This window comes from Fringilla coelebs (genome assembly GCF_963513975.1).
Source record: "Fringilla coelebs genome assembly, chromosome: Z".
Taxonomy (NCBI): domain Eukaryota; kingdom Metazoa; phylum Chordata; class Aves; order Passeriformes; family Fringillidae; genus Fringilla; species Fringilla coelebs.
Genome location: NC_140031.1, coordinates 76,884,525 through 76,905,083, shown reverse-complemented (window position 1 = coordinate 76,905,083; position 20,559 = coordinate 76,884,525). Strand labels below are relative to the sequence as shown.

The window sequence follows — 20,559 nt, the reverse complement described above, 5'->3', positions numbered from 1 at the left end:
CTTTGCTATTGTTTTCATTCAACAACAACAACCACCCACTCCAAAACAGAATGAGGTGAGTAATCAAATGCAGATTGAACCCATTGAGTTTGTATCCTTGGAAAATTAAAAGCGAGCTGGAATTGCAACATTCAGCTGAAGGCACTGCTCCATTTCCTTGTATAGTTTTGCAAAATACAGTATTGATTCCTGGGGCCTGAGAACACCTGTCCCAGGTGTGATGGCAAAGACAAGAGAGTGTCTGAGGGAGCTCTCTGCTGGTCCCTGTCCTCAGGAATATCAAGGATAGTGATCTTATCAGGGGTCTGGGCTCTGTCTGTGGATCACAGCAGGAATCCTGTGTCCTGGGGAGGGTGTTGAGGCAGACCTCAGCCACCCTCTGCCTTCTGAGGTGCCTTTTCTCAATGCAAATGTTGCTAAGTGTTTGCCACCTGGGTTTGACCATGGAGTGTCTCAGCTTCACAGTGTCAATACTGGGTCCTGAGGGAAGCAGATAGGATGGCAGATCAATATTCCTCAAGGGCTAAGGCTAAATGTGAGTGAGATCTAAGGAATTAAGGAATTCACAGCAGTAAGTAAAAGTCAATATAAGCCATGTTCTTAGTGGGGGCTCTGGAGAAGAGGAAAGCAGACTGTTCAGATCACAAGGGGCAACCTTGCGAGGGACGCCAGCTTCAAAAATTGAAATGCATTAAAAATTAGGCAAACTTAAACAATGAGGATAGGTAAACATTGAAGTAGAGGAGGCTGTGGGATCTCCATCCTTGAAGTCATGAGCTCCCATGTAGAGCCTGAAGAACACCCCTATCCTGACTGCAGCTGTTCTAATGCAAACCTCAGAGACACCACAGTGCAAAAGGGCAGAACTGCTGTGGGCCCAGCTCAAGCCACTGCTGATGAAACACCCTCTGGAACCTTTTGCAAAGGTCACCTTTTGGTGAAGAGTTCTGCTTCTCCCAGGCAGAGTGTGTGTGGCGTCATGCTGGAAGTGGATGATTGGGGTTGAGAGCCCCACAACCCTCATCTGCTGCTCTTCTCTGTTTCTGAGCTCTGCGTGCAGCTTGTCTCACAGCCAGTGCCTTCCTCATGTCCTCTCCTCCCCCTGGCTGCTGCTGCTCGAATGCTGGAGGCTTGATTAATTTGGTTCTTTCTATTTCTGACATTAAAATGCAGCCACACACATCCTTGCACAGGATTTGGGAAGTGTCATACGGCTCGCTGAAACCTGCCCAGAACTGAGAGCAATGCTGTCCAAGATCTAAGTTCACTTTTGTTTGCTGCAGAGGTTTTTGGGTGTTGCAGCGTGTCCCTGGGTGGGGTTTCAGTGTAGAAAGTGGTGTTGAAAAGGACTGACTGTGTCACAAGGGGGCTGTTAGAGTAAACAAGCTGAAGGATTTAAAAGCTCACAGAAATCAGAGTAATGTTAATTTAATACCTAGGAAAGACAGATAGGTCATGTCTGCACTTCACATGATTCTCCCTAATATAGGAACTCTGTTGTCTTCCTGTGATGGAAAATAACATCACTTGTACTTTTTCATGAGAAGCAGCAGAAGGAAGTAACTTTCACAGAGAGGCAGACTTGAGGCAGTCCCAAACTCTGGCACAGTGGTGCATCCTGCATCTCTCCCATGTATATTGGATGGTGCTCCTCCTTCTTTATCCGTGTGGAATTGCAGCTGAAATTAAGATGGTGGGAATTTCCACACAACCCCAGTGCTCACTGGAAGTGTGAAAAAATTGCAAAAATAGTGTTTGTACGTTTGTCACAAGTGAGTGAGTGAGTGAGTGAGTGAGTGAGTGAGTGAGTGAGTGAGTGAAGGGGAGGCAGGAGGGCTGTGAGTGTCACCAAAACTGCAGGAAAAACAAAAACTCTCCAACAACATTTTTAGTATTAGAGAATGAAGGCATCGCTTTATTTCTGGTCAGGATGTTGTTCTGCTAGGGATATGCAACAGAAATCATTTCATCCTCACGTAGGCCGGGCGTGCAAAGAAGATCATTCCAAGCCACACGTCTTTAAAGAGATTTTTCACAAACTTTACACAGTCAAAACCCATAGATATTCATTGGTTTAATGTTCATTGGTTCCAAGTTACTTAGTTCTTAGTGCTTGTTTTCCTATTGCCTGCAGATATTTTCACCTCTGGTGCTAAGTAGATCCTTATTCTTCTCTCTCCTTCTCCAGACCAGGGGTGTTGTTTGGAGTTGATGGTCTATTCATGGCGCTTGATGGCCACTGATGGCTGTTACCTTTGGTGTATCTTCTGTTCTGCTCCCAGTCTGGTGGAACAATGCCCTAAAGGAAAGAGGAAATAAACCCTAATTCCCTTTCTCGGGGCAAAGGCGAATACATGTTGGACCTGATGATATCAAAGTGATGATTTCCAACCTAGTTCGTTCTGTGATCCTGTGAAAACTGAACAAAGTTATAAAATAAAAAAAAATATATAATTAGGATATTTTCCAACATGAGGTGCAGCCTCTGCCAGCAGCTGTGGGACAGCAAGGAGGAGGAGGCAGTCGGGGCAGATCCCACTGGAGGAGTGAGCTGAGCAGCTGGAGGGGCAGCGAATCTGTAGTGGGTTTTCAAAGGGAAGAAAACAGAGGTGAGACTGGGGCAGTATGACTGGAGCACAGGAGGAGCCAGATTGTGGCACTCTGCATGCACAGGAGTTTGGAGAAATATGACTAAGGAGAAACATTTTGACTGCTGGAGAAGTGAGCAAAAGCATGGCAAGGGAGTGAAGAAGGGATGCAGTCTCACCTTTGCTGCTGCATTTGAACTGAGGTACAAGGCCAATGTCCTGTGCTGAGAAAAACTGACAAAAGGAGCAAAGGGGGTGAAAAGCTGGGCTCATCCGTGCCTGTTAGCACCGTCTATAATTATTCTTCGAAATTTAATACAACTCTTCAAATCAGCTCCTCAGCCTTGCCCCACCACACAATTACTGCAGGAGGGCAGCTCCAATATCCCACTGTTCTGCAACCTCCTCTCAGTTGGACCAGACACATTCCTGGATATTATATTTTAGTTCATCCTTACAGAAACAGGTCTTCTTGATGTTAGCGGTTTTTTTTTTTTAATCAAAGTTGTGCAAATGATCCTTTGCATGAGCTTATTGGAAAGTGCTATAGGAAAAAAAAAATCCCATGTCCTTTTAAAAGCAATAGTTCCATTATTTCATTGATTAAATTGATAATTAAATTTACGAACTGCCAGTAATCTCTACAGGAGTGCAGGGAGTACCGGGTGCTAATGCTCTGCTGAGAACTTGAAAGGGGAAGATGAGACATTTCACTGTCTGAAAATGTCAGCTGAAGGACTATCATGGATAAAAGACTGTTGAAGAGGAAAATGGACGGATAATTTTATCATCTGCTGGGTCAGGATGAGCCAGGAAATAAGTAAAGTGTGTGCAGCAGAGGGCTTTGAGAGCTGAACATTGAGGGGCAAGTATTTGGTGACACTGCCAGTAATGGGAAGGCAGGGAAAATTGAAGTTTTCTCACTGGAGAGGTTGAAACCAGCAGAGGAAAAATGCCTGCTGGGTAGGTACTTCTAACTCATACTGGGGCTTTGGGTCATCCTTGTATTTTTATCTGGTAGTAATAGGAAATGGAATGTGAGCAAGAGTTCTCAAGCAACATGTCCTCAGTGTAGATGAGCTGCTATTTTATTCAGGAAACCAAGAACAAAAACACATGCAGGGCACTACCTTTGCTTCCCTATTACCTACACCTGCCAGGCTGCAGATCACTTGTGCTTTCAATCCAGTGCAATTCTCCTGACATTTCTACTGTCTAATTAAGCCAGGATGATACAGAAGTTCATTAACCTTGCATTGTTTTCCCAAAAGGAAATAAAAGCTGTTAGCTTGCTGTTTTCTTTTTCAACCCATATTTAGGTACAGTCTATATTTAGATGTCAGCTATAGAACTGATTTGTAACCATTCCTGGAGTGCTGATTCTGTTTTGGCAGGAGCTGAGGAACTCAGTAGTGCTGGTGATTGATTCTGGGAGGCCAGCTGGACAACTTGGCTGGATGTGGACCCTGCTCATGCAGCATCATCAGGGTTTAAATCACGAGAATCAGTGGAGTTGCTTGATTTCAGAAATGCCTGGGAAAGAAAAAAAAAAACAAACAAGTTCTTTGAGAGCTATTCAGACCACATCCAACTGCACACAGATAGATTAGCTTTCAGAATCAGGTGTCCAATTGCCCATTGAACATTTAGGAAACAGCAAGGCTGGCTTTCTAGAGAGCCCATATTAAGCATATTAGAAAACAAATTTCAGCAACTAAATTCAGTGCCAGAGATGACATGACAAGAATGGTCCAGTTATGTTGAATCACTTTGTATCTCCACACAAACACAGCTTTATTGCCATATAGCTAAACAAAAGGCAGTATTCATTTTAAAAAAATCAAATTTTGAACTGTTATGCTGTAGGAAATCTGGGATAATTCTGCTTAAATCAGTGGAATGGAACTGAACAGATTTGCAGCCTGGCAAAATTTACTCCTAAATCTAAGTGGAACTAATCTATGCACATGGGACTCGCTAGGAGTATGCCAGACAGCTAGATTTATAGAAACAAAGATAGGAATTGAAGCAGGAAAATACTCCGTTAACTTCTGATGTAAAGGAACTTTAAAGATGGATGTATAGTTACAGGAGGGCTGTTAATGTGTTTTATGCCTAAATCTCTCATGTTTGAAAAGTTTAGGATATTTTAAAGTAGCCCCTGTGTTCACAGAGTGGAATTCCCTCGGGCTGTGAATTGTCTCTCAGTGTGCATGTAGAGCCCCGGGCAGAGAGAGAGAGCCAAAGCAGTAATTCAAACTTCTGAACATTGTAATAATTCAAATAATAAACGGGTTGAAACAGAGTGTCACTTTCAAACTGCTTTAGTGCAGATGGTCTTTTTCTTAATTCCCAGCCCCGTCGTTAGTGAGCTGAGCTTATTGAACTGCTTGCCAATTCTGTTAAGAGCAGATGGAGTGAAACGGGATAAAGGCAATATTTCAGGGCAGCTCCCATGCATCAGCTCCCCTCCAGATGCCATTATCGACATGCATTTTACAGCTCCACAGCTCTTGCCATCAGCGGGTAGAATTATAAAGAGGTTGAGCATACTTGGCTTGAATGTCAATAATCAATAAGGACACTCATCTGGCTTAATAAGGATAAATTGTTGCCCTTGAAACAGCGCACCATTCCAGCAGTCAGAGTGAACTAAGGTGACTTCCTTGACATTTATACTGACTCTGGGTGCCACCCTGTGTGTGTGTACACAAACATTTCTGTTGTGTATTTCTCTGACTGTTCCCCAACACTATGGATTCTCTTGTGTATGTCCTGCAATAATGCATTAAATTAATAATCTTGGGTGCTTTCCCGTAAAAGCTCATTTCTTCCACATCAGGCGGGCTTTTTTTATTTTAAAGACTTTAGGTACAAACTCTGTCTTTCTAAAAGGGTCCCAGTTTCCCTTTCTAAAGCCTGCTGACAGAACATGGTAGGTGATATTTCCAGATTTTCCTGCTGCGTGTGGATCGTCATTGCCTGTAAAACCTGTGATTAAATTCTGTCCAGCTTTAGTGAGGGTAGATAGGCCTCAGTGCAACAGAACTAAATTAGTTCTAAGTGCTTAAGAAACGATCCTACTCCTATGGGAAGCAGCTACAGCAGTTACATTTATAGAAAGCATGAATGTTCAGATCATACAAAAATATGTAATACATAAGCACAGCTAACATCATGATCAGGGTTTGTGTGGAGACCTCATTTTTGATAACAGAACATTTAGTCAAATATTGCTCTTTCTGACAGTGTTTTAATAACAACAATCCTTGTTGTTGTTACCAACATCTCTGGTCTGTTACTGCCAACAGTCCTTGGATGGCTGCAAGGGATCGAGCTATCAGTGTTTGAGACATACACATTACCCTCTTATCTCCTGGGAACTGAGAGCTCAAAAAGGATCTCACTCTGAACCCTTGCTCTGAGGGTCACAAGTGAGTGGGCTCTAGTCATGGTAATCTTCCACCCTGGGCACAACCCACGTTGGTAGCTTTTTTTGAAAGTTCAACAACAAAAATATTATTTCACTTGGGTTGTTATTCAGACAAGAAAAATAAGTTTCCAAGGCTGTTAGTGAAAAAACAAATGCTCATTAGACAGCAGAGTTTCTGGGAACAGACAGTGTCTCTGATATGCTCAACAGGAGCTTAGTCCAGGTGCAGCTCATCAAGGCTGAGGCTTAATGAGCATTTCTCAGCTCAGCTCAGCGCAGCCAGAGGAGGGGGATGAGATGCACCACCACAATCCTCCCCATGAGTGAAGTCAGCTTCTCTGTGTCTCTGCACCACTGAGTGCAGGAATGATCCCTCTCCAGGGTGGGAGCTGGGTGTGTGTCAGTCATGCTGAGCCCCACAGTGCAAGTGCAGGGTCCCCAAAACCTGCAGCTGTGTAGCACTGTCTGTGGGCTGGAGCTAGGCACCCATGTTTCAATGTTTGCCCATGTAGTTTGTAACCTTCTCTTTCTTTCCCTTTCCTTGGCAGATTTTTATTGGTGAGATATCCATGTATTTCATAAAGTCAACCCGAGAAACCCTCATTATTCAAGAGAAAACTATTTTGACTGGAGAGTGCTGTTACCTGAACCCACTGCTTCGAAGAATAATACGTTTTATAGGTAAGCAGCCTGTGCACTGCAAGCTTGGACCCTGTTTGCACCAAACCAGGACGAGACACGCTGACAAAGTACATCACAAAATTAATTAAGCTGTGAAATCTTTGCAGGCATCTTCCACCTTAGAGGGATAGTCCCCTCAGGATTTCCAAGGTAACTTTCAAAATTTGCCATATCATGCTGGCTGGAGCTGGTTTAGATCATATTCTGCTGAGCTTAATGCTTTTTTGAGACCCTTAAAGAAAGGTTTTACCAATCAAATCCTTATATGAATAAACCCATCATTGCTAGTTTATGCGAGCTACCCATTTTAGTTACAAATTTGTCCTCACCAGCTCATCTATCTGGCATTTTTCTTTTCAGCTCTAATTTTCACATCCATAGCTCTGCCACATAATGTTCAGCTGAGCACAGTGTAAAAAGCCCGGAGCTCACTTCAAAATAACAATATTATGTTCATTGTATTTGCTTTCTCTTAGACTTTTCATTGAGTTAATTGCTGAGAAATGAAGTTCTGTCATTAAACCATTAGGAAGTTGCTTTCTATGGTGCTTGCAAACTGCTTTACCCTCTTCACACTGTTGATGAGTCCCAAGCTCATGCGTGGGATGGGATGTCTGGCTGATGGCATGGGCCAGTGGCTCCTCAGAATGCTCCCCACTGGCCAAGAGGGGCTTTTCCATCACAGCACTGCCCTCCTTGTGCACTCAGAAGTGAAGCACCCTCACACACTGCCTCTCACAGGGAGCTGAGCCCACGTTCATGGTCTGATCAGAACAAGCAGTGGTGGGGACAAAAGCCAAAAGTATCTGGGGCACTTCTTCCCCACCACTGCTTTATTTCTGAGCTCTGCCTGGAATGAAGATGTCAGCTGTGGCTGTGGCAGGTGTTGTGTTGCTTCCATGGAGCACATCCCTGGCTGCAAGCAGGGACACTTCCTCAGAGCACAGAGTTGAAGGTGCTGGCATATTTGTCATCAGCAACTGTATGCTGCAAAGGAGGAAGAACCACGGTTTTCCTTCTCCTTCAGCTCTCTCTGTGCCCCCTGCTTTAGGTATGGAAGGTAGGGAGTGAAATGTGCCTTCTGCCACCACGGAGGTGGAAGCAAACCACCTGTGTTTTGGTACTTGGGCCTGGCCTGTGTGCTGCTGGGGGGAACAGAAAGACACAGAAATGCAGTTAAAAGTAAAACACCCTTGAACTTCACATAACCTCCAGGATATATTGATGGACAGCAAACTGCCATTAAGAGAGAAGCAGGGTTCCAGTGTCCGCTGGGCCACTCAGGGCTTTTTGACTCTTCCAGCACATTTGGCATGTTGCAAAGTCCCAATCAAGCACTCTTGCCTGCGGGGTCAACACTACAAGTCCTTAGACCATGGAGGCTAAGTTCTTGCTCAGTATGTTTTCTTACAGTTAGCTTTATTCTCAAACATGCTGTTGTTTCTCTTCTGGTGGAAGAGAAGGGGGTAGCAATGATACAGTGGACTCTCAGAGGGTAGTAGGACATAAACCATGCTAGGGAAATGATTCTTGGCTTTGCCAGCTGTGTTTGTTTCTCTGAGAAAAATGAAGTTAATATAATTAGAAAAGGCTTGAAGTCTTTGCTTTGTCTTAAACTACACTGTGTGCTTGTTTTCTTCTAAAACCTTTTCCCTGTCTCTGCGGTGAAATGAGAGAAGTAGAATTTGTTGGATGAAATATTTATGAAAGGAACTGAAGATAACTGCATGTTTTTCATTTTTCATTTCACCATTGTTTTGAAAACATGGCATGGACTGAGCACCTGGACCCTGTGCCTGGATGGTCCAAGAAAGTTAGCTCCATACTTAGCCTGTTCCAAAATGAAGCTTCCCAGGTGCTTGGCTATGCAAAGACAACTAGGTTGCTCGTACATGGATTTCTCTGTGTGTGCCTTCTCTTGATAAGCTTTAGGGCCAAAAGTTACAGAGCTGATTAACTAAGTTCTCTTGCAAGTAAGTTCTCTTCCCTAGCAAGCAGTCTGCCTTGTTGCAAAAAAAGTTTTCTGCCAATTTAGTTTTGGTACCCAGAGGTTTGAGCAAGTCTTACTGAGTACCTGCAAAAAGCAGTTACTTAACTCCTTGGAAAATTGCCTTGTAAGGCATTACACTTTATATTATTCCAAAGGACGAGAAAAATCCTGCAATGTGTCTGGGTTCTCATGTGTCAGGAAAAATGAACACTACTGTCTCATCCTGCAAGTGACATCATGGAGAACTTTGAGAGCTGCCAGCCCCAAATTTTAGGAGTGCAAAGAGGCCCCCAAATCTGCAATGGAAGTTGCTGGGGAGAGATGGGATTTTAGGAATTGTAGTCTAAATGTGATTTCCACAAAACAAGCAGAAAGCTGTGCATACTTCACTGAATATTCATTTATATTTTGCAAGAAAAGAGATGCAAAAAGGGAAACTTTAGGTTGTCTTTTGGTCCTGTGAAATACAAGGACTCTTGTAATGTAATCTCCGTTGGATCTTCTGTCTGCTGGATTTGAGCTTTTCTGCTCTTACTTTTCTTTCATGTATACAGAATTAGGGACTTTTTTGCACTTTGAAAACAGAGCAAAACAAAAACCCTACCGCTTTTCTGGAATGCTAACAAAGTTCCATGTTTCTTCTCTGTTTTTTTTTTTTTTCCTATCTGGTTTACTGTGCTCTCTGTTGATTCTCTCCTTGTTTTCCTCAAGGTCTCAGCACATGCCTGTTTCTACGAGCCTCCCTTCCTGAGTTTGGTCGAGACTCTGAATGTTGAGCTTTGTATTAAGTCTCTCCCTGATTCTTTGTCTACATGAAGCAGAGCCACAATTTCTTCTTGCTTCCTGGCCCAGACACGAATTCTTCATGCTGATTGACATTTGCTTTTGTGGCAAAAGACTGTCTCTCACCTTGCTGCAGTGTATATCAAGTCCTGTATCACAGCCTAGATTGGTGAAACCTGCTATGTTCCCTGTATTTAGAAAAACACTTTCTTTATCAGTGAAAAAAAGCTGGCTTAGCTTGGAAACATCAGACTTTGATGTATGCTTCAATTTTTTCAATCTTCCTCTTTATCTTTTACAGCTGCTTTCACAGACTTTTTTTTAAGGTTTTGAGGTGAAACCAGTGATGTGCAATTGCTGTAGAACAGTTTTTTCTAATATATTGCTGCTGCACTGCTTTACTTTAGGCGCATCCTCTCTCCTCCCTCCTCTCCCCAGCCTTCCCAGCAGTTCTGTCATCAATTTTTGATGCCAAAACTTGCTGTTTATGTGCTGAACCTTTGAGAAACTAATTGGTAGGGGTGGCTGTTTCCTGGGCCTCTGCCTCTTCTCCCTGTCTCCCAACTTGAGCATACACAGCCTTTTGTATATTTATCCATTCTGTCTTGTAATTTCACATTCAGCACTTTGTTAACATCGTTCTGCCTTGCATTTGCGTCTGTGTTCTACTTAATCCTTTGTATTGCAAATAGAGGCTGTAAAATATTTTAGTGAATGGTTTCTGTCAAGGTTTTAGTCTTTTTTTGTGCAGCTGCTATCATACCCCCAGGATCAGGGACTCAGACCTCCCTGACCCAGTCTGACAGGGTGAGTATGGTATGTATTGTGTTGCATTTCATTATATTAGGTTTCTAATCCATGTGATTAAGTTGTCTACCTGCAAAGCCCTGATAACATGCAAGTAGCCCCTTTCTAGTTCAGATATCTAGAAATTCAGCATGCTTCATCAGCTTGTTACCAGTGGCTTTTACTTCAGATGCGCATAATCTGCCATTAACAAATGGTGCAGATCAGCTTCTGTTGACAACTTAATCTAAAGCACGGCCACACTTCACAGTGGGCAGCTAAATAATTAAATTAGGGCTTTATTTCAGCAAATTAAGATTTTAGTTCGGCAAATAAAGGTTTACAAGATTTATACACACGTTGAGTTTATTGTAATAGGATAGACATACCCCGGAGCTCTGATGTCAATTCTCTGAGCAGCTGCACGAGACAGCTTACCTGACCTTGTCCTTCTGTCTGCCTTGCATCTGAAGTTCACTGTGAAACAGTGCACGTTCTGTTATTAACTGGCTGCCTTTCCATGGGGCTCGAGCTGTACTTGGGGGTGCTGCCCCTCACCCAGACTGCTGCAGCAGCTTGAACAGCTGTAGATGTTATCACTGCAGATTCTCCACAAAGAGGAACAGGTCACTGTGCTACAGCTCTCTTTGAGGCTCTGAACTGGCAGCTGCCTCCATGAAAGCTGGTGCTTGTGAAAGCAGTGAGGAAGGAAGACACCCTGTACATCTGTCAGCAGGAGTCTTGAGCCTCCAGAGGACTTTTGCACTGGGAACTGAATTTTTTCTGGCATGGTCAGAGTCAGGAGGCTTTAGATCCCTGGAGCAGTGAGCTTTCTGGGGTTTTCAGTGGAAGATCATAGCCAGTCTTAGAAGGAGGTTATGAGTGCTCAGAAGCTTGATGTTGAGCCTGTTCCTGATGCCATGGCAACGGGACAATAAAGTCCCCTGCAATCCCCATCTCTCCTGTTGTAAAATGGATTAATGATACAGGCCTCTTTTTACACACCCTTTAAGATTAAATGAAGGGTGGTTTAGCAGAGTCTGAGTCACAGGACTATAAATGTATGGCTTTATGGAATGCACAGGATTCCTACAGCAAAACATGGGCTGAGGATCAGCATTCCCATAGAGCCCTGAGTCCTTCCAGGGGCACTCTCCAATGAAACTCTAATCTTCCTTAAAAAACAGAGGGGTGAGAAAAGGGTTAGGTGAGTATAAGTGTGCATGTGAAATGTGAGCACTTTATGAGCAAGTTTGGTTAAGAGTGACAAATTCAGATAATTGGGACAGAGAGGAGTGCCTAAATAAATATCCTTGGTAGAAAACATGATGATATGTTACTGAGGAGCTCAGCTTCTGATGTCTCATGAACCCTTCCGTGCATTGTTTCTTTTTTCACTTTATTTAAGGGTTTCATGATTTTTCCTTAATGGAGCCTTCTACTTCCTGATTTCCACCCACTGGCTTCTCTCTTGTCTCTTCCCAAAGTCTTTTTAGCTGCTCTTCTTCAAGTCCCAAGGGAGGTTTTGTTGATTTTTGTTGTGGTGGTGATTTGGTCTTTTTTTTCAAATCAATGGCACTTTAAATACCTCTAATAGCGAGAGTTTCCACGGAGACAACAAGCAGCTGCAGTGACTGATGCTACATAGATTTAGGATGGAAGAAGAGAGCTTGAACATGAATTGCAGGGAGGACAGAGGGTTCTGCTGAGGCTACAGTGAGTGACAAGAGATGAATTCTTCTTCAGAGCAGATGCCTCTGTTAGAAAAAGCCACAGGGCTGGAGGTGGCCACACTGATGAACTGCCACAGAAGGAGCTTGATAGGAGACAGAACGTGAGAATAGGATGTGGGTCAGAGCCCAGATGTCAGGGGTTCATTTGGGACTTTCTGACAGTTATTTAGAGGGATGTGTAAGTGGAGAAATGAAAAATGAAACATTCAAAACTGGAGCTGCTAAATACTTAAGACTTTTCTGCCATGGCAAGTGTTAGTTCAGGTGAGATGACATGGAAAAGTCAAGCTTCACCTCATCCATCCTCAGCATTTTTCAACAGGACTTTCCTTGTTTGTTCTTTTTATTTTTTTTTTTTTTTGCTTGAACATTTAATTTGTCCAAGGTCTTTCTCACTGGAGGTAAAGATATGTTAAAATCTGATCTCTGTTTTCTTGGACTCTGGAGCAGCTGAGAGAGTAGCAGGGAGTACAGCCTGCACTTATATCTGGTCTAAGCTAGTGTCTCCCCCGGTCACATTCTGCTTATTGTTTTGTCTTCTAGGCACCTCTTTCTGCTCCTGAGACACAAGCACGTCTGAGAGTAGTCAGTACAATGAGATGTCAGGAGGCCTTTCCAGACATAGTTTCTGCTTCTTCTTTAAGGCCTCTTTTTGCAGCCAGGCTATGTGACATGAGTGGCTGAGGGGAAAGACTGGCTTTATGTAATTGCAATCAACCTTCATCCTTTCTGTTGGTGAGCTGCTGTAGGTCTGCTTCCCATGTGGCTTGCACTGTTCCCATCCTTTCTCAGCACATGCCAAGTTCTGCACTACAGTTCATCCCCAGGTTTTCTGGCCCAGAGTGAGCACACTGAAAAAAAGCACTTGCTGCTGGGCAGGGTGACCCCACTCCCGTTACTCCTGGGTGCCAAAGTCTGGAAGAGGCCTGTCTTCTCCCATTCTTTCTCTCTGACATTATATATCACGGATGTGAGCTGCCTGAAGAGCTGGGGCAACTTGCCCTTCCCATGAAGCCTTTCAGAGCAATTTGTCTGCCTCTAAAAAGCTGGCAATCACATCGCTGCATTTCTGTGCTCTGGTCAGTTAGTTTAGCTGCTGTAAGGTCATTGAACAAATCCATTGAACAGAGGGACTCCTGAGGTACAAAAACCATCAGGGGACTGTCCAGCACTGCCCAGGCACACTGGCATTACAGCCTTTAAATCAATTATAGCCTGCTCCAAGTCTCCTGGGACGTGAGGTGCAATCAGCCTGCGAGGGTCACATCCCTGCCAGCCAGCCTCATTGCTGCACATGGCTGTGACTTTCACAGAGCACAGCTTGGCAGAACTGTGAGAGACAAACTGCAGCAGATGAAATGCACCACAGTCAGAATGGGACAAAGGTTTCAGCCTTGGCTTGCTCTGCTCTTCTCCAGGTTACTGCAGGCTTCAGCAGCTGCGTTTGGGCAGCCACTTCCTGTGCTACCAAATATTAAGAAAATGCAAGTGTTGAAACTACTTTTCTTAATGGAGGGAAGTACCTTTGTATATATGTGCTTCCTAGAGATTGAAATAGTTTTATGTAGATCGTGACCTTTTGCTGAAATATCACAGTTCTTGGCTTGTACTTACATGACAAAGAGCATAAGCCAGACTGCCTGACACTTAAATTTCCTCTAATTATTGTAAAGGCTGGATAATAATCCTTGCTGTACTCCCTGTAATTTGCACAGCGCATTAGAAAGTTGCTATTTAAAGCAAGCTGTGCCAAAAAAAATTAAAATTTTGACAGAGTGCTGTATATAAAACAAGATTCTTCTCTGTCATAACTTCAGCTGTTTCACCAGGCTGAAAAGACACCCTTCTGCCTTTTTCCTTTGAACTTGCTTGTGCACTGACTAATGTAGGTGAGAAGCTCCTGACGCTGTGGAAAACTATGGACTTGTAATATTATCATAGGGATAAAGGAAATAAAGGAGCAGTCTCTGTGCTCTCCTTTTAAACACACTTAGCAAGATAAATGGGAGGAAAACTGTCACATGATTGAAAAGGCAGGGGCCAGTCCTGCAGTCCAAAACCAGAGGAAGGCAGCCTCCTTCTTTGGCTTTTTAAATCCATGATCACATACCGGGTCATAAATAATAAATCAAAATAAACATACATGAAGAATAGTAATACCTACAGCCTCCAGAATCATCTTACTGTGTGATGCTCCTTGCTGACCTTGGGGAAGGATGGTGAGGGGGAAGAGCTCTGCAGTCCTGCAGCCCCTGCAGGCAGTGTCCCAAGGGAAGGGCTCTTCCCATCAGTACCCCGGGGAGGGATCTGTGCCACAGTGACACCAAACCATCTCTCCGACGGACTGGCACAGGCAAACCCCACTCAGCACTTGTACAACAAGTCCATTGTAGTTACCGTTTAATTGTATGTTGCTGTAGGTACATGCTGCATTATTTTGAGTCCCTCATATTTTTGTGTCTCAGACTAGAGCAGCCTTTTAATCCTTTTTTTTTTTTAACTCAGTATAGATAAGCAGTGAAGATGTTACAATCATGGTGGTGCCAGCTCTTAAGATTTTATCACAGCTTTCCTAAGATGATTTCCCTCGAGCTCCAGCTCTTGGTCATATTTAAATACATAACAGTCTCACATAATTTATAATTTAATGACTTTTGCTTACAGAGCTGCAGAAGAGAGAAAGCAAAACTGCATGACCCTCAATATCCCTACATCAGAAGTCAGTATTTATTTGTTCTATGTTTTTAGAACATAGAACAACCTTTAATCAACCTTAGTGATGAGAAGGGGAAGAGGAGAGCTGATTTAATCTTTCAGAACAATTGGGTTTGGTAATTTTGCAAACCTGCTGTTCTGTACCTTAGGTATGTAGGAATTGCATCTGAAAGATCCTCATACGTTCATAGCAGCTGTAGCAGGTATTGATAACACTCAAGGGGAGTCAGTGAAGGATGTGACAACTGCAGTATTGATCAAGAGAAGCTTCACAACCCTGGAAAAGTTCCTGCACTCAAGTGAATATTTCATCTCACTGGTTATGTCCTCCTGGTGACATGAGCTGAACTGCAGCTGTCTTCCAGAGCAAAGCATTGGGTTGCTTCCAAAAGTACATGCCAAATATTGCAAGGTCAGGATTGTAAATTTTCCCCATAAAGGTGGCAAAGAGTCAAAATCCAAAAGGTACTTAATCCTAGGTAGTTATGTTAGATAAGAGAAGTATTGTGTCTCAGCACTACACTGCTCTCTCGGTGCAGAGACCCCATTTTTTTGTCACAGATTTGTTATAAGTACATGACACTACTCTCATTATGTCTCTCCCTCTCAGGTATGGTGACATTGAATAAACCTGTTTGAATAACCACTATTTTTAACCTTTCCTCACAGGAGTGTTTGCATTTGGACTTTTTGCCACTGACATCTTTGTAAATGCTGGCCAGGTTGTGACTGGGAACTTGGCTCCCTACTTCCTGACTGTGTGCAAACCCAACTACACTGGGAACGACTGCCGGGCCCACCACCAGTTCATAAACAACGGCAACATCTGCACGGGGGATGTGGAGGTGATTGAAAAGGCCAGGAGATCCTTTCCATCCAAACATGCTGCTTTGAGCATCTACTCAGCTTTATATGCCACGGTGGGTGCCAGTGATGACTGCTGACTTGCATGAGAGCTTTCTGTATTTTCTAGATGGGGCCTTTTTCTTACGATGGATTTTTCAACAAAAAGAGGGTTGTTTTGGGGGCAGCTTTTTTCTTTATCAGTAGGGGAAGATCCCCTTTTCTCTCCATTTTACCAATCCTTGTATAAGTAAATTAAACGTTCATTGATTTTGAGGCACTGCATGTGGAGGCATGAGGTCCTAAACTTGTCTTTACTGCTGATCTTCTAATTCAATTTTCTCTTCTCCCTGCTCCAGTCTCCTGAGCATTAAAATGAAGCTGATCCTTAAACAGCTTCTGGGTTGCTACATTTGTTCACATGCCATGCGTTCTTGAACATTTAAAATGTAAATTGTGCCCTTTCAACAGAGGTCTGAACTTAGGCTGAATTTTGCTTCCCTTGTTTAGGACCTGAACTCACATTGCAACAAGGGTTGTAATAAAAGTCAGTGCCAGAATTTTGTTGTTATCACAGAGAAATGCACCCCAGCTGACACGCTGACAAGGTGACGCTGCCATGCAGACAGGAAGGAAATTATGACGTCTGATGAAACAGATCAACTGCTCCTTTGAGTTCTCTGGCTAAAGGTTCTGGGGTTTTTAAAAACTGATCCTTACTTACAAAGCAGAAAACCTTGGTGGTTTTGCCGTAAAGATCCAAAGACTTAACCTGGTTCTGATCTCAAAATGCATTAACCCTATAGCTTGACTCAGAGTAGTGTCAGAGTCTGTCTGTTGGTTATAAGTACACAAGAAAAGCTTTAAAGTTATTAAAGACAGGGTATTTACTGAGTATGTTGCCTGGTGCTGTCGGTAGCAGATAAATAAAGCACCACATTATTACTTCTAAAATTAAGAGTCCACCCACTGCTGTTTCAATATCCATCTGTTGGCACTGAATGTTGTGTGAATAATGATGGAGAAATAAACTGTAACTCCTTTGATCAGGATTTTTTGGGAAATGTTTGGAAAGCCTGCAACATTTTGTGCACATTACTCCTGAGCAATGTGCAACCCTGTGTGAAATACAGCCCTCAATATATGTCACATGGTTGTAGCAGCTGTTTGCACCATGATAAACTCTTAGGTGGAAGTTCCAGGGTCAGGCTTAGTCCTGGTTCTATCCTCAGCTAATTACATCCTTTCATGGATTTTCCCTGCCCAGCCTCCTTTGTTTCCCAGGAGGGCAAATTTTCTACAGCAGGCTGACTTCTACAGCTGAAGGGTAACACTGTTTTTCTTCCTGAGCCTAAGCCCCAGGTAGTTTAGTATTTCTGAGCTCCAGTTTTCCAGGAGTATCTGCTATGGGCCTGCACTTCTCACACTGGGAGATGTCAGATGTAACCAGGACATGGAACTCTTCCTGAGCCGCTAGGTCATGAAAGTTTGCTGTTAAAGCATTTCAGCCCACAGCCCAATTTCAGCCCAGTTCTCTGCCTGAAGTCAGCTTTTAGAACTAAAAATGTGTTTTCTTGTCTTTTCTTTGTCTGTCAGCTGGGAATAACATAAGCATTACACAAGAAATTCATTGTTCGTATCCAGCTTTGCTTAATAACTGTGCTGTGCACAGATTTTTGAGAAGTCTCTTGCTGATTCTAATATGCATAATAATATGGCCTACTGAACATAAAACACAGGTTATTTGCTTAGTAATAGCCGTGTTTTGCATAAAGCCGAAGAATTGAGCCACGGAGCAAGAAAAATAGAAGAGGTACAACATAGGGAGGCTGGAGAATGGTTCTTGTCTTATAAAATATCTTATGAGATCTGAAAGTTTTTTCCCTTCACTGAACCTCAAATATCCTGTGCAGGTGTCTCACTTGTTCATTACTCTGCTACTGAAAACACTGGGGTTTACATTTAATCAATTAGACTTTCTTTGTCACCTTCTAAAGAAGCTGAGGAAAACCCAAAGCATCACTTCTGTGATCTCTGCAGGTGGAAATGAATCTTGTATGCCTAAAGTAGGGGAAGGAGAGAAGGTCTGGCAGCCCTGGTTTCCATACTTATAAAAAAATAAGAATGTCATCTAAAGAAGTTTTATCATTGTCCCAGGAAGAGATGGCAGTCACTGTACCTAGTGCAAGCTGCTATGCACTCACATGAATTTAAGTTCCTTTTCTGGTTAAAAAGAAATGGTTAGAAAAAGAGATCACCATTCCTGGTTCCAACATGAATCCAGCTGATAGGATGTCAATCCTGGTTTCAGCATCAATCCACCTGCATTAGCCCAGCCCATGAGATGTCCAGGTCCCGGGGGCACTGCCTGGGCTTGGCAGGATACCTCTTTATGGGCAGGTCTCCTCACCCCAAAGATGCGTTTCTCACTTTCTCTGTTAATTAATTATCATGTGCAGTCCATTTTCCCAGTCTTTCTGGAAATGGGTGGGGGGCTTCAGGGGTCTTGAGTAGTTTTAATCCTGTAGTCCATGTCCATTTCCTGTGCTCTGTTGTGGTTGTTTGTCACAGAAAAATGCCCTGTCTCTGGCCCCTCTTCTCCAGCCAAAACTTGATCTTTCTCATGGCCGTGTTAATAACAACAATCCTTGGTTATTCCCAACAATTCTTGTCTGTTATTTCCAACAGACCTTGGCTGGCTCCCCGGCCATCCATTTATCAGTGTTTGAGACATACACATCACCCCACTATCTCCTGGGAGTCAAGAGCAGAAGAAGATCTCACTTTGGACCCTTGTTTAGATGACCCCAAGAGAGTGTGAATTTTCCATCGTAGCCACAAGTTCAGTCAGAAACTTCCTTTGAAGGTTTGTTTAAGAAAAATATGATAACAACCACTTGGGTTGTTATTCAGGCAAGAAAAATAAGTTGCCAAGGCTGCTCATTAAAAAACAGGATCTTGCTTGTTAGACACCTGTTAGATCTTGGGAACAGACAGTGTCTCTGATACGCTCAACATGGGCTCAGTCCAGGTGCAGTTTGTCAAGGCTGAAGCTTAATGAGCATTTCTCAGCTCATGGTGCAGCCACCAGAACCCAGCCCATGACTAAAGTCAGCTTCTCTGGGTCTCTGCTCCTGGACATGAATCCTCCAAGTTTTGGAAATGCTGAATAGCAGAGGACACTACAGCAAATACCTGCTGCAACCCTGATCAATTCAGGTCTTGGCACCATGAGCAGCTGCACTGAGCATTGCTGTCAAAGGCTCTGCTTCTCTTTCACTGTAGGAATCTCTATGGTAAAAGAAAACATTGGCCATAAAACTTCTAGGACACAGACTTTTGTAATGCTGGAATGAAATTTTGAATTCTCTAAGGAAAATACACGGTCACAAATCTCATTTTGTACTGAAGGGACAAGAAAGATTTCTTCCACTCTGCCTTTCTCATTAGAGATATAACATGCTCTAAATGCACGCATATATTTGCATGTACATATAAAAATGTATATGTCTATTTTAAACTTGCAGACAAAAAACCTTCTTGTCTATGATTTTGTCTCTCTGAAAAAGGTGGGAGAGGAATCACATGGGATAAATGCTGCTATCACACACTGCAAATTGCTAAATACATTGCTTTGAGTCTACTGATAAGATCACAGCAAAAAAGCTGAAATGACAAATTTTATAGTCAAATCATGTGTCGTTTATTTTTTAATATGTTCTAGACATGATTTTATGCCCATGTCTTTCCTCCTTTCTGGTTTCAACATTTAGAGTTTTGTAAATAAATTTACTCTATGGATGGCATTGTGGGAAATGTTCAAAAATGTTGTATGTAGGAAACTAAATGTAAGTGGCTTTGACTGAGGTTTTGGTCTGTTGCACAGAGCTCTGAAACCATGCTCTAAATGTGGGTAAACACTACGGGAATACCAAAAAAAAAAAAAAATCTTTGCTGTTGGCCTGGACAATAAAGATCAAGCTGCAGTGATTGGGAATTCTGATCAGAACAGAGAAGCTCTCCCAGTTATTTCTGAACATAGCGTGTGACTCAGGGATGAACTGGAGCCCACCTTCTGGGAATACAGTTTGTCTTGTTTACAACCCTCCTCACGAGGGTTTAACAGATTTCCCTCAGCAATCTGTTCGCATCGTTGATTACCCTCCTTGCTAAAAATGTTCTTTTTACTACAAGTTACATTTTATTGCCGAGACGTGTGAAACTCCAATTACAGACACTTCCCATCTGTGACAAAGAGAGCCCTCCCGTGCGGGTAACCCAAAGATCCAGCTCCATCTCATACCTGCAAGGAGACAAGCACGTGTGGGTCGTTCCCTGCAGCTGTGGTTCACAGCTGGCACAGCAGGACTGCACTCTTACTTTAAGGAGGGGATGGGTTTTCCCAGGGAGGGTGCAAACAGCAGTGGTGCTTCGGTGGGGAGCAGGAAAGCAATCTGGCTCCCTATTGCTCGATTGAATTGAGTAGAAGGAGTGCATAGGGTGAAGGGGTGGGTGGTAATTATTCACGCAGTGGCAGTGATTTGATTTTTTTTTTTTTCCTATTGTTTTCAAAGAACCTTAATGTGAGTTTTGGCGATAGGCGCAGCTTAACCTGCCAGCCAAGACTGGGGCAAGGTTGCCGCCTAGTGCTCGCTGTTAGCTGTCATAAGGCATCGGCTGCAGTCGGGTTCAGGTGTGAAAAACAAAGCAAGCAGCAACATCTCAAATTATCAAAGCTTTGGAAATCACGTGGGCTTACATACTTGTTGGCTGAAAAGGGTTTTAATGACTTGCTTTGCCATCAGGCTCAGTTTGCTTCATCTTTGTTATTTTGTGGCTCTGGCACTAATGACAGGCTGCTAGCTGTGAGCCACATGTTTTTACTCTCTGTCAGAATGTATTAAAAAAATTAATAATAAACTCCCAAAATCACGTGAGGCTCGTTAAAAAATATTTGGAAACAGTGAAACTTATTGCTCTGGAACTGCATTCTCAAAATCAGCTTTG

General features: G+C 43.1%; 1 protein-coding gene across 1 annotated transcript in view; it reads left to right on the top strand.

The window, feature by feature from the left end:
- PLPPR1 (phospholipid phosphatase related 1) overlaps window positions 1-20,559 on the top strand; it is a gene marked incomplete at both ends in the record, with an annotated part of 60,924 nt that overhangs the window by 35,677 nt on the left and 4,688 nt on the right. The window contains 2 exons of the mRNA XM_084224942.1: window positions 6,570-6,702; window positions 15,379-15,629. Of these exons, the coding sequence (XP_084081068.1) occupies window positions 6,570-6,702; window positions 15,379-15,629 (384 nt within the window). The remainder of the gene's footprint in view (window positions 1-6,569; window positions 6,703-15,378; window positions 15,630-20,559) is intronic.